The sequence below is a fragment of the Chelonus insularis genome, unplaced genomic scaffold (genome assembly GCF_013357705.1).
Source record: "Chelonus insularis isolate UGA/USDA-ARS -01 unplaced genomic scaffold, ASM1335770v1 contig_88_pilon, whole genome shotgun sequence".
NCBI classification, from domain to species: Eukaryota; Metazoa; Arthropoda; class Insecta; order Hymenoptera; family Braconidae; genus Chelonus; species Chelonus insularis.
The window spans coordinates 760,133-775,036 of record NW_023276776.1 but is presented as its reverse complement, the minus strand read 5'-3'; the positions used below and the strand labels follow the sequence as shown (position 1 = coordinate 775,036).

The 14,904-nt window shown below is 30.3% G+C and overlaps 1 protein-coding gene across 2 annotated transcripts in view; it reads left to right on the top strand.

Moving 5' to 3' along the window:
* Positions 1-14,300, top strand: part of ush (Zinc finger protein ush) — a 58,356-nt gene extending 44,056 nt beyond the window's left edge. For both annotated transcript variants that reach the window (XM_035091897.1, XM_035091896.1), the window contains 3 exons: positions 10,339-12,668; positions 12,779-13,015; positions 13,102-14,300. In XM_035091897.1, coding sequence (XP_034947788.1) covers positions 10,339-12,668; positions 12,779-13,015; positions 13,102-13,671 — 3,137 coding nt within the window. In that variant the 3' untranslated portion in view covers positions 13,672-14,300. The remainder of the gene's footprint in view (positions 1-10,338; positions 12,669-12,778; positions 13,016-13,101) is intronic.
* Positions 14,301-14,904: the final 604 nt, after the last annotated feature.

The following is a 14,904-nucleotide window of genomic DNA, read 5'->3' as shown; positions in this document are numbered from 1 at the left end:
TGCTTTTCTTTTATATATCTATATGTGATATAAAGCTTTCTAATACAGGTATATAATGTTCTCTTTTACACTCATATATATTTGGAAAATTAGAAAGATATGAGCATGAGATGAAAGGATTAGACTTTGATTATTCTTTAAGATAATTTAGATAAATTAACGGAATCTTTATGGGTCTCATCTTGCCCCGATTTTTCTCTAACTGTATAACGAGTTTGTATTTTTTTTTCTTTCTATTGAAGCTAATGAATATTATTAAATGTCTAAATAGTCTTTAAATACTTGAAGACTCAGTTGGTATTGAAAAAAAATGAAGTTTAAATGAAAAAATGAACTTCATCTAAGTGTTTTCCAGTATTTTTTAGTAAAAAGCAATGGAGGTAGAGCGAAAGAGAGAAAATGAAGTTGTCAACAACTTAATTGGTCGAAGACTGGTCGTGTGAGACCCTCTTCAATGGTTTACGGTAAAAATATAGGGCAAGAAAGACTGATCATCAGGTATAAAGAGAATTTTAATTGGCTAAACGTTTTTTTTCATAATTATTTCTCTCAACAATCGTGGATAAATATTTATCAACATTATTCATCCTCAAATATACAGAAAAAAAATGATTAATCATCAACAGCTATTTCCTAAATCTCACCGACTTAACAATTATCGAGTTCTTTCACTAGAGTGTCTGATCAAAAGTTCATTATCTACTTGAACCAATGATGCCCAAATCTAGAGTTGTTTCGTATAATCTCCTATGAATATATTTCACCGGTAAACTTTGGTGATTAATCCGGAAATACATTTTCTCTAACACTGTCTGATCATGAATACTTTACCTACTTAAGGCTCTAGTAGTGAGACTTGAAATTACTCTGGAATCAAGATAAATACTTTCTAGAAAATCTGATGAATTAATTAATCAATTAATCTCCGTTTGATTGTTGGATTATTTTTAATGGCAATTATAATAATGTTTATTTGCGATGATCATATGGATTATATGGATAGTATTAAATACGTATAAACAAAGCAAGTAGTATATACATATGTATGTAAGTGATGGAATGGACTGCCCTCAAAGTATATCCAATGATTTTCTAGCTACGCGATTGGTCTTGTTGGTACAAAGACTTGACCAATCAGCTGCTACATACCTTCTCACTTTCCTCCTCATCGATGCATTGCACGGCTCCATAATACCACCTTCTCCCGGCTGCTGCACTTTATATTACTCTTCTTCTTCTTCTTCCTGTTCAGTTGCTATGGTGTTTCTGTTCCTCTCTTCTTATATAAGTCGAATGAGAGAAGCTGATCCGGCTGCTTTAGCTTTACTTCAGCTTCAGACCCGATCCCTAAAGGCGATGCGATTCTCGCTTAGTCTCGCATTGTTTGGAAATACGCAGCGAGATCAGTAAGATAGAGTATAGTATACCAACCTCAACTTGTTCCTTTTTATTACTCTTTTTACTCGTTTATAAAAGTCTGTGCGTTTTCTCTTTTCATTTATTCGAGTTCAGATTTATCCTACGATGCAAATAAAATATGTTACTTGTACATATTTATTTTTAATATGTATCTTGTGGGTATATTATTATCTCAACAAGATTATTGTTAAATTGAAAATTGAACCAGGTTTGAATTTAAGAATCATTGATTTGATCATTGATTATTTATTCTCATTTCAATGAATGTCTGCCAAAAAACAAATAATATATTTAAAAACTTTTAGGAATTATAATTGAGAAGATTCTGGTTAGAAAGAGATAAATTCACTATAAAAAAAATTTTTTAAAATATTAAAGTTGAAAATAGTTCATAGTATAATAAAAATACTATACATTTTATTTATTATCTTTTTCATTATTATTATTATTATTATTATTATTATTATTATTATTATTGTTTTACTGTAATTAATAATATCAAATAATGACTAAAATCAATTATTTATTGCTTACAATATTTAATTATTATTAACAATAATTTTTTACTGTTATTGTTGTTTTTTATTCCTATTTTTTTTCTGCAGGGTATTTTTATCATATTTTTTATATAAATGTTTTTAATATGCAATAATAATAATAATGAAGCAAAAGTACATAATATATCCATATGACTATATATATATATATATATATATATATGTATCAGATGTAAGAATTGAACCCAGGACAGACAGCTTTTCGGCATGAGCTTTTGTGGTGAACGCTGGACTGTTCTGATAACAGTTGCTAGAGATCTTGTGGCCACCGCAGACTAGGTTTATTATATCAACTATTCTATACCATACACTCGGACAAATTTCTATCATTTATAATATAGTACATAAATCCTTTTCAAATCAAATTATGTTTTATCATTATTGCACTTGAAATGTGATCCAGTTATCTAATACACAATGTGTCTACTAAATCAAGCAGCTAATGACAAGTATCAACAATATACTCATTTAGATAAATATTGTAAAATAAGATGACTTTATAATTCGAAACAGATATGTATTGTTTTAAAATCATTATTATGGTATTTTTACTTGATTCAAACTGTTGTGTTTCTATAATGTTCTTTATTCAACTTTTTTCATATAATTATAATTATAAAAAGTCATAATGAGCATTATACGGTGATTAAATGTTTTAATTTTGACATAATTACTGAATGATGTAAAAATGAAATGTTGGTAAATTTAAAATATAATATTGTTTAACTTGGTTGGTTATCGCACGATACACTCCATAGTCATCACTCTAGCTGCACCCAAGGGAGGAAGATAGTGTAAGAGAGACAGAGAGTAGCCCTTCGATGTCGTCTTCCAAGTTGTTGAAAGAGAGGTTGAGGCGAGAAGGAGGGAACTGTATGCAGCTGATAACACCTCTACTCTGATAATACTGGCTGGCCAGACTCTCAGCTCGACTCGCGCTTCTCTTACTACATGTATATATATATATATATATATCCCTTTAACTCAGCTTATTTTCCTACTCTCCTGACAATATCTTCATATATATACGTATTTATAAATATTCAATAATTTTTTATATGAAACGATAAATTGATTATCATTTCGAAAATGATCTCTTATCATAATACTTATGAATTAACATAGATACATGAAGTTGGCCAATAATCGAAATATATCGAAAAGTGAGTGACTTTTTTCTTATTGGTTAAAAGATTCAAATTATCAACCAATCATTGGCGCGCACTCTGCGCGCGCAGAATATATTAATGTCGAATGAGGAGACATTTCTTTTTTGACAAGAAGTTTAATCAAATTGAAACTTAAATAAATAATATTAAAATAATTTTTTTTGAATACCACAATTATCGATAATAGGATTTCCATAACTGAATAATTAAATTATCCATAAAAGTGGAAAAAAGTAAAGTAATAAAAGAATATGAACAGAATAATCCTTTGTATAAGGTAAAACGCACGCCTGTAGCGTGATGCATAAGCATAAAGCATGCACGTATAAATATCGGAAGTTATCGGAAATAATTACTCCTGGGCTTATCGGCGTCGTCACAGCGATAGGGTGAGAGCAAGAAAGAACCAGACTGGGGGTGGATCTAGAGAGAAAGACGAGAGAGGGAGAGAGAGAGATGAAAATTAAGGATGAAGATGAAAACGAAGAAAGAAGAGAAATCTTGAGGTTAAGTGAGTATAAGTGACTTGGCCACGGATACCTTAGAGCTTCCAAGAATTGGTATTTATTGTGACGCGATGAGATAGCGTTCATCGAAGTGTAGTGTATGTATATAAGAGTGTACGAGTAGAGTGTAAAAGCATTCAGTGGAGAGTCTGGACGAATTATGGTTTTCAATATGACGGTTTCGGTATTTCTCTTCTCAACGACTCCCTCAACTGATAGCTTGTCTCCGTGTAAGTCAACTCGTAAACCCGTTAAAAGGATTTTTCTTTTGTTTTTATTTCAAAACTTGCTTACTACTCAACTCATACACTATTTCTTGCATTTATTCTTTTACGTGATTTTCCCAAGTAATCCACCGAAAATTACACAATCATATTTTTTCTGTTCTTCAGTAAAAAGTTTAATTGATCTCATTCGGATTGGCCTTAAATTTAATTTTTACTAGAATATATTGCGCGCGCAAAATACTCGTCGATGATTGGATGATAATTTGAATTTTTTAACCAATGAGAACAAAGTCACTCACTTTTCGATATATTTCGATTATTGGCTAACTTAATAATAATGATAAAATAATTTGAACAGTATAACAAATGAAATAAATAAGCATTAATTTTTCTCAAATGAAATGAATAGTTTTTTTAGGGCAATTTTTTGAGTACAGTGAAATATAGTAAAATTATGATTACATGATTTTAAAAAATTCTTTTCTCGAGCATTATTCCCATCTGTCTCGTAATCTTTGTTGAGGTCTAAAGTTTCGCGATAAAACGTCAGGCAAACCGATAGTGAGGGACAGATGAAAAAAGCAAGACAGAAAAGCAAAAGATACCCTTTGGTTAGCGAGAGAAAAAATGCTTTTCAAGAGAGAAATAAGATAAAGTTCCGATTATGATCCTTGGCTGGTTAAAGTCGAAGTTTTTACGATAGATGGTAAGACTCATCCCACCATGTGCAGAATATGGTGGGCTTGAGATAACACACATACACACACAGAGGTATAATATTACTGCAGACTAGAGTGTCAACTTTATTTTTTTATTCTCTATAATAATTCATTTAGATCTTATACATATATAATTATGTTATATTATATTATATGATAATATTATAAATAAAATGTTCCATTTTGTTTATGCTTTATTTTTATTATACATAATATGAATAATAATTTTTTTTTTATTAAATTCTATAAAATATTCGTTTTAAATAATGGTTTTTGCAGAAGATCATGCTAAATCACGATCTTTTGTTTAGTTATGTATTAAGAAATTTATTTATACACAAATTATGGCTAGCAGTTACTGTATCATATTTTTTAGTAGCAATAAAAAATTTAAAGATTATTAAAATTTGCTTGTATTATATTTGTGTGTATTTCAATTTCTTTAAATAATTATTAAATATATTTTAAGCAAAGTTAGAAAATGAATTCCCCTCATTCCTAGTTTACTAGTCGAAAAAAGAATTTAAAGTCTGTAAGGTTAAGCTCATGATTTACATATTGACACCTTTAAATAGCAAAATTACCTAACACTTTTTGAGTTGTTAAATTATAATAAAACAAAAAAATTTATTTTACTTTAAAAATGCTTGTTTAATTTCTGTAGTCAAATTATCCTTGAGATTTTTATTTTTTACTGATGCTATTTTACTACAAAATAGTCTCATCATATTAAATAATTCATACTTTATTTTAGAATAAAATCATGGTTGTTTATCAGTTTTTTGTGGAACGAATTTTTTCAAAAAACTTTCATCACAAGTCTGAACATTCCATTACTTAATATATTCCAAAGATATTATCATATTCATTATATCCATTAATTTATTAAAATAAATTAATTCATTCTCGAAACCAATATGGTAGAAATGCATTAATTATCACACAATTATTTACTCTAATTGATTTTATTGATTTATTTTCATTCATAAATTGCTAAAAGATAAAGCAGCATCATTTAACATTTGATGAAGATCACCAAATCATTTGAAAAAATAAATTTATTAAATCAAAACTGAAATTTCCTTTTTTGATTTTACTTTTCAATCAATAAATTATAAATGATAAAAGAGGAATTTTTTCTTGATAAAATTCCATTTATTATCATATCCAAAAAAAAAAAAAAAGGATTAAATAAAATGGGTCATGCTAAAAATATTATTAATGAATTGGAAGAAGAAGAATAGAGCATATTTCATCCTAATTGTTTATTTTTAAGTATAGATATATATATATATATATATATATATATATGTATTGAGATGTGAAGATGATGTCGTCAGACAGAAGCTCGAAGCGGGCAATTATCGGGCCAGTAAGAGCCTGACGCGCATACATTAAACTCTTTTTGCTGGATTCAATTCATCCGCCCTCACCTCTTTCGTCTCTCTTTTTCTCCATCAGAACACGGCATGGACACACGAGATTTCGTATCGGGTAGTCTGGGACACCTCTCGCTCACCTTCCTGCTGCATTCGGACTTGAATGTCGTTTGCTCACCAGATCTTTATCGAAGAGAGCAATCCTCTATACTACCAGCTCCTCTACCTCATCTCCCCTATCCTCTTCACGTCTCTCCCCTTCTCTACTTGTTACTCCTGATACACCTCTTATACTTTTCTTTCTTATTATTTCAACCGAATGAATAATTATTCAACCATTCTATCGATCTTTACTTGCATCACTATACAGCTAAATTAATTACCTTTGTTTTTATTTTTATTTGCCAAATCAAATAAATTTTTTTCAAGTACTTCATCCTAAGAAAAATCATTAATATCATTTTTTCAATGAAAAATGATTAATGTTATAAATATATTAATCCAACTGGAAATTAATATTCTTTAACTGTCAATTTTTTATTTCTTATTAAAATGATTGACAGTGATTTTTATAAATAATTAGTAAAAATTAGAAACCGTTGAAAGGTTGTTTCTCTTTATAAAAAGTAAAAGGTAGTCTATGACTTTTACAAAATAATTTATTAATTATTTATTTATTAATTTATTTATTTACTTTAAAGGAAATAGATAATCTAAAATATATTGAAGCTAAAAATCAATAAAGAAGATCATTCAACTTAGGCTGATTTTTTTTTTATACACTCATGTAAATAATTCACAATCAATTATAAAATTATAATAATTCACAAATAAGTCGTTGGATAGAAAATAAATAATGTATTTACTGAGAGAAAAAAAAGATAAAGAATGAAATGGAAAAAACATGTTTAAAGTAACAAGAGTAAAAATTTCAATTTTGTCAGGAAAATTTAGATCTAAAAAATAAGTTGAAAGAAAGCTAAAGATTAGATATATAGGTACCTGTGTATGTAGGTATAGTAGATATAGTAATACATGTAGGTATCAGGAGTCTGCAGCAGCAGATCCGATCAGATAACAAAGGACGACTAGCCTTGGTAAGATTCTCGAGATAGAGTAGAATTTAATAACCTGCTAGGGGTGACATGGGAGTGAAGGCGCGTAACAGGGACCGAAAAAAGGAGAGGGAGGTGAGGAGAAGCGCAATAATATCGAGAGATATTGATCTTTAATTAGGCACGCAGCGCGGGAATATGTGAATAGATTAGATCGCTAGACCAGACCGAGTTTAAGCTGAGTAGATTTGTTTCTTTTTTTTTTTTGTTCTCTTCACTTTCACGGTTTCTCTCTTCTTTACTGACGTATCTTTTTGCCTTTAATTTATTTCTCTTTCTCCCTCTCACTTCTTCTCTCTTTTATCAATTTTATTCACTTTTTTACTTTAAAATAATATAGACTCATTCTTTCATCTAAAATTCAATCAATTTTTAGCTTTATACTCAAATGAGATATATTATTAAGATAATATATAAATAAGTAGTGATATGTATTTGAATACAATCATCATTTTAGAACAAATAATTAAAAAATTTCTTAAGAAAAAAATCCATAAGAATAATAATGATGAAAAATATTTAGCTAGCAAGCTGATAAATGAGCCATGATTCGCAGATTAAGTTGACTAGCTTGGCCATGACGAACAAGAGTCAGGAATGGAAGGATCAACTGGCAGAAGAGAGCTTTACCTGTAGCATAGACAACTATCGAGAGTATCCCAGCGGTGTCAACGCGCGTTATCTCTTAATGACTACCCCATCTCAAGGCTTAATCGACAACACGTATAAACCATCGTCTGCTTCTGCATATTCAATGTGCACCACCACTACTTTAATCATCTATCTTTCCCAGCTTTTTTTTTTATCCTTTTTTATGCTTAACACTGTACAACTTTACATCATTTGTACACTTATAGAGACGTATATAAAACCACTTGAAATCAGATTTACATTAATTTGAAAAATTTATTCAATATCTAACACTAGAAAATCATATTTAAACTACCATTTTATTTTAATTAAAATACTAGAATAAATTGCAGAAAGTGCTCGTTGATGATTGGATGACAATTTGAATTTTCTAACCAATAACGAAAAAGTCACTCACTTTTCGATATATATCGATTATTGGCCAACTTCATATGTCCATGTATATCTATAAATAAATTTTTGTTATTTAATTAAAATGATGGAATATAAAAATATTTATAGAATATAAATAAATAATTCATTTAGATCACAAAATCTTAAAATAGAAAACAAAAAAGAAATAAATCCATAAAAAAACAATTAATTTCCATCATAAAATTTAAAACATTCAAATATATTAAAATATTGCATATGAATTGAAACATGAATGCTAATGAATCTTTTATCACTATCTGATACGAAGAAACAGGAGAATAAATGTTCAAGATTGTTAAGATTAATGAGGAATGCAATTTTACATTAAAACTATTTAAATAATATTGATTGAAAGGTCACAAAGGTTAATTTAATACATTTTATACTAGTAGATTATAATACTTCCATGTTTCATTTATTATATGCCAACAAATGGTCATAAATTAACACTTTACTTCAAATATATAACATTCAAATAATGTGATAAAGCTTCAATGAAAAGCCCACAAACAACATGGAATCAGTTGATAGATGACTAAGATGATTGGAATAAGGATAGATAATAATGAATAAGTGTTATAAATAAAATAAACAAAAGTATATCAGAGAAGAAACTTGGACTTGAGCTCTTACTTAGCTGCAGCAATGGTGTCACGATCATGGGACACGGTACATTAGCATATCTTGAGCGCGTGTAGAGCACAAGCTCAAACCAAGTAAGGGGATTGGAGTAGTAAGGTATACATGGTAAAGACAGCACAGGTCGTGCCATGAAAGAAGAGACTGCCGAGAATAAAGAGAATCGAGAATTTACTTGGTCCGTCGCGTGTTAGCTTATATGTCACGATCAGGATTTTATTTGCATATTGTATTAAAGCTTATTGTATTTTCAAAATAGCTTTTTCATGTTAATTGATTGTTTCAATATGATTTACTATATTAGTGATATTTACTTTCTACTAGATACATTCTTATTCAAATATTCACCTAATTTATATATTTCACTGATTATTATGTCAAGTAAATATATATCTAACCTCTAACAATAAGTTTATTTTCTAAATCATGATTCTAAACATTTAACACAAATTTTAGGTTATAAAAATTCAATTTCAATCACACTTATTAACTCACTTTATACTTGAATTTGTTTATCTCAAATCAATTGAAGGAATTTTTTATTTAATTTGCTAGAGGTTAGATAAAAGAGTGTGTAAATTCAAGCGAACAAATGGAGAAAAATTTGATAAAATATTCGACTACTACATAAGCTGTTAAGGTTAAGGCGGCACGGTGTCGGTGCAATTCTAAGAAGTAGGCTTATCAGAGTTTGGATATGTTAATAGCGACCATGTTGCTCCCCCTCCTAGTCTCTTTGAGTTTATAATGTCGAAATGTATCACCAAGTTAACCATATTGTTCGTGGCTAGCTTACAAGGAATAGAAATACATTAAGTATCATATTATGTATAGGTATATATATCTACATCTTCAATACATATATAAAAAAAAAGGAATACGTAGTGATGTCGCTGTTTTGTTGCTTTTTTCTTCTTTTTTCCAACTCAGTCATTCAACCCCATAAAGATCAGTTGCATGCACGCGCAATTAAGAACAGCATAACAGACGATTGGCCCTGAAAGAAAGACAGAAAGAACTGCCAGTACTCTCAACAGATCCATCGATGACTGCTTATTTACAGAACCAAGAACTGCACACCGGTGCCACGTGAGATGTGAACGAAGGATAGCCTGCCTAGAGGCGAGCTCAGAGGGCACAGAAACAGAGACAGAAAATGAATGAGTAAGAGATAAAGAGGAGGGTGTACACGAAGAGAACGAGAATCGAAAATCAGACCGTGAATCTTATATATGTACCTATTGAGATATATATAAGTACATACATATACATAACATACACTTTGAAAGGTTATATTCGCCCAAAGAGGCAATTAAAATATACGAGTAATTCGATTACATATTATATTTTACACAAGATATGTAATCTCAAATGTTTTTATTGTCTATATATCATATTATGCCATTATTTACTAACTATTAATTTACAATAATTTTGTGTGATATGTAATGAATAATTATCACACTATATAAACTCTTATTATTTAATTAAATCAATTTATTTAATTTGAATATTTTAATAAAATGAATCATTTTGATTTTAGGAGATGATGAGGAGTGGAGTGATTCAGAAAAAACACCATCAGTGAGCAGTGGCATAGATGGTGGATCAACAGTGTCAAGTCCCATACCACAAAATGCCGAAGAAGAATCGGCAAGTCTTCCTGCGCCTCCATCAAGACTGAATACTGGATTTCCTGTGATTTTAGGCAGTATAAGCAATTCTACCGTTGAAGATTTTCAGCTAAAATTAAATACAATACCATCTCTATCAGATGATGTGATCACTAAAAAACGATTCAATCATCTCAATGATGAGATAGAAGTTGTTAAGGGGCTTAAGAAAAAATATACACCAAAAGCGATAACATTAGAAGCCAGTCCAGAATTAACTAAGACAGAAAATGAAGATGAAAATATTTCACCAGCTAAAGAGACTGAATTATTATTATTCAAGTCGACTGGATCGAGTAAACGTGAAAGTCGAAAATACTCAGATGAATTACGTTGTTCGGATGAATCAACAACTGGTAGTAATGCTAAAAAAATGCGGCTACAAGAGGAAGATATTGCACCAAAACTCAGACTGAATGCTAGTCTTGCTACAGATCCTGCTTTGCGACCTGCAACAGTAGCTGCTCTCACTATTAAACCTGTTGACAGTGTTTCACCACCACCATCACTACCACCGCCACCTCCACCACCACCATTAGCATCTAATTCTAATGCTACACTTCCAGTTGATCTTGAAAATGCCATTGCATCAGGTCGTTTATTTGTTTTACCAACAGAAAATAAAGAACCATCGATATCAGTTGATACATCAAGACCAGCACCACTTATTTGTCCACCTTGTGGTATTAGATTTTCTTCAGCAAGTACATTAGAAGCACATAGAACTTTTTATTGCGCACACAGGCCAAGATTGGAAGAAGAAAATACTAATGATGATGACGATGATAAATGTACCAAGTACGAGGTTCGTAAAGCCTACGCATGTCCGCATTGTTCTTACAGTGCTGATAAAAAAGTTTCTCTCAATCGACATATGAGAATGCATGCGTCTTCACCAGCGCCTGCTGCATCAACCAATGTGCCACCGCCACCTCCAGTGACTATATCACCATCTAATGCAACAACTAATAATTCCATAATAATAACGAGTAACAGTAATAATAGTAACAATAATAATAACAATAACAATAATAGTAGTAACAATACTCCAACAAATGGTTCTTTAAATGAAGAAGCTGAACGTTACTGTCGTAACTGCGACATTAGATTTAATTCACTCAAGACTTATCGCGCTCACAAGACTCACTACTGCAGCACTAGACACGTCGTAAAAGATGCTCCAACAGGTGGTAATATTGCAGCAAAAGCGTCTCCGCCAGCGAGTTCCAGTCCAGGAGATTCACCGCCACCTCAACCTTGTCTTGCTTTACCTACTAATCCTATATTAATTGTCCCTTGTTCGCTCTTTAGAGGTGCTAGTGTACTAGCAGCACCGTCCCTTCCGGTTCCGGATACAGCGTGCTTCCTTCTTCCTAATGGTTCACTTCAACCAATGACTCGAGGTTTAGCGTCTACGCAAAATAATTCTTCCACTGAATCATCCTCCTCGTCATCATCATCATCATCGTCCCAAGTTCTCAGGGTAGCCAATAAATTGACTGCTACATCACCGACAATACAACAAGTGCTACCGACATCAATCACTTCATCGACTTCACCTTCTCTAACTGTTTTGTCAACAACACCATTGGATTTAAGTATACGAAGATCTCCACCTACACATCAAGATGAGAAAGAAAATCGTGTCTCACCAATGTCTCTATCACTTGCTCTTCCTCAATCTAATAGTAGCAGTAACAGTGGCAGTGGTGCAAATGCTGTCATAGGTAGCCCTAGATCTTCTAGAAGAAGTGCAAGTCCAAGAGCAACAAGATCTTTAAATTCATGTTTATCTACTAGTGGATCTCATCAGTCTACAACTTCACTATCACAACAGCCTTCTTCCGTACCACCACCTACTGAACTTGCTCTACGACTCGCTGAGTTACCACCACCGCCCACAGTACCTGGTGTACTTGTTAAACAAGGTGTTTCCAGATGCAAAGAATGTAACATTGTATTTTGCCGTCATGAAAATTTTGTAGCACACAAAAAACACTACTGTCAAGCAAGAGAAAATACCGTATGTAGTCCACCACCTACCACTCCAGGAACACCTTCCCCACCTCTGGTTCAATTAATTTGTGCAGCTTGTGGAATTAAGTTTGCTTCTATGGATAATCTTGTTGCTCATCAAGCTTTTTATTGTCCTAAAAGGCCTGAAACTCAAGAACATCATAATCGTTGTCCCAAATGCAAGGTTTGTCCCACAAAACATATCAATATTATTTACAATAAATTTCTTCATTTAATATATCAACTATTTATAGTATAATATATGATAGAATTAACTTTTTTTTGTTTTTTTAGGTAATTATAGAATCAACTTCAACAACGCATACATGTTCAAGTGGACCAACAGGTGGATGGCGATGTCCGGTTTGTGGTGCCGTCAGTCCAACTGCGGGAGCTGCACAACGGCATATGGATGCCCATCAAGGAGTTAAAGCATTTCGGTGTACAATATGTCGATATAAAGGAAATACTTTACGGGGTATGAGGACACATATTAGAATGCATTTCGAAAAACGTGGAGCTGACTTACAGGTTTATTTTATTTCCTTTATATTCATTATTTCAATACTCAATTATCAACAATAATTTTTTAACACATTTTTCATTCATTATTATAGGAAGAAAATTACATTACCTGTGTGTTAGATGATGATGTATCAACAGTATCAATATCAGAACCTCCACCAGCAACTACACCTGAAGAAATTCCATCTGAAATTCAAATAAATGGAAAAACTGAAACATCAAAAAGCCCTCAACCATCTGCAATATCAACTCCAACATCAGTACCGTCAGTGATTACAAACAAAGTAAAACAAGAACGTCGAGATACACCATCACCTGAAGAAAGTCTTGATCCAAATAAACCAGGCCCACGATATTGTCGTTCTTGCGACATTAGTTTTAACTATTTAAGCACTTTTATAGCACATAAAAAATATTACTGTTCAAGTCATGCCGGAGAAGCGAGTAGTAATAATAATAATAATAATAATAATAATAATAATAATAATAGTACTAGTAGTAGTAATAGTAATAATAATCGAGAAGATAACGATAATCACAATGATGATAATGATGGTGATAATAACAATGATAATAATAACAATAATAATATTAGTAATGATAATAATTCAAATAATGATTTGACAAACCCCATAAATTCTACGAGTGCGGCCTCACTCTAGATAATACAAGTTTTAAATAATATGATGAATTTTTATCTTCTATTTGAATATTGTAGAAATAATTCGGACTAATGAATCCGATCGAAAACCATACGACTGTTAATTGTTGCCAGTTTTTAATATTAATTAAAATATCAAAGTATAATAATATAATAATGAATAAATTTAGTTGCCTATGTTATGTGATTTTTTTTTTGTTTATCCAGGGAATTGTTCGTACTTATTAAGTCGACTATTTTAATATGTAAATAAAAAAATATTAAGACAAGAAAATTGATAAATAATTTTGAGGTTGTCAGAATCATGTAATTCAATGATGATTCAGTTAAGTCATTATTATGTAAATAAAAATAAAAAAGGTACTGACAAGTTAATAACTTTATATCGTAACCAATTTGTATTAGTTACACTATCAGTGATATTGGATCATTACGTAAAGCAGTGCTTAATAAACAAAAAAAAAAAATGTCAATATCAATTCTTTAAATTAATTAAATATTTCAACTGATAATAATCGATAAATCTATACAGAATCAATTTTGGAGGTAAAGTCTCATTTTTTTGTTAAATTTTAAGAAAAAATTATTAAATTGTAATAATTTTATATTTCATATTATTTTGTTATTGGTGAGTGGGTTATGATTTTGATTTTTTCTCACTAAAATAAATATGTATTTAATTAAAAAAAAAAAATCATGCAAAAATTACAAATAATTAATTATATAATTGAAAGTAGCTAAAAAAAATATAAATTATATTTATATTAAATTTAATTATTCATTAATAGATTTAATATCTTTATTAATCTGATATTTATTTATTTTATCCAATAATTATTATTATTATTATTATTATTATTCGATTTACATAATTTTTATTTATATAAGATTATAAATTGGTAATTTTTATCATTATTAAATCAAAACTCCATTACATTTTCATAATAAAGAGGCCGTATAAATGTATTGAAATTAGAGATAAATAATATTCATTATTGTAAAAGTAATAATAATTAATAACAATGATAATCATAATAATCGGTAATACACAGATAATGCTGCTACCCCTATGAATTACTAGAAAAAATGATATTCCAGTTGAATAATATAATATTGAACATGCAATCTCATGACTTTTCGAATAATTTTTAGGTATTAGAAATTATAATTACCATTGACAAAAAAAAAAGGATCCTAAAAGATACTGATAAAATGCAGTAAGTGTAAAATGTTG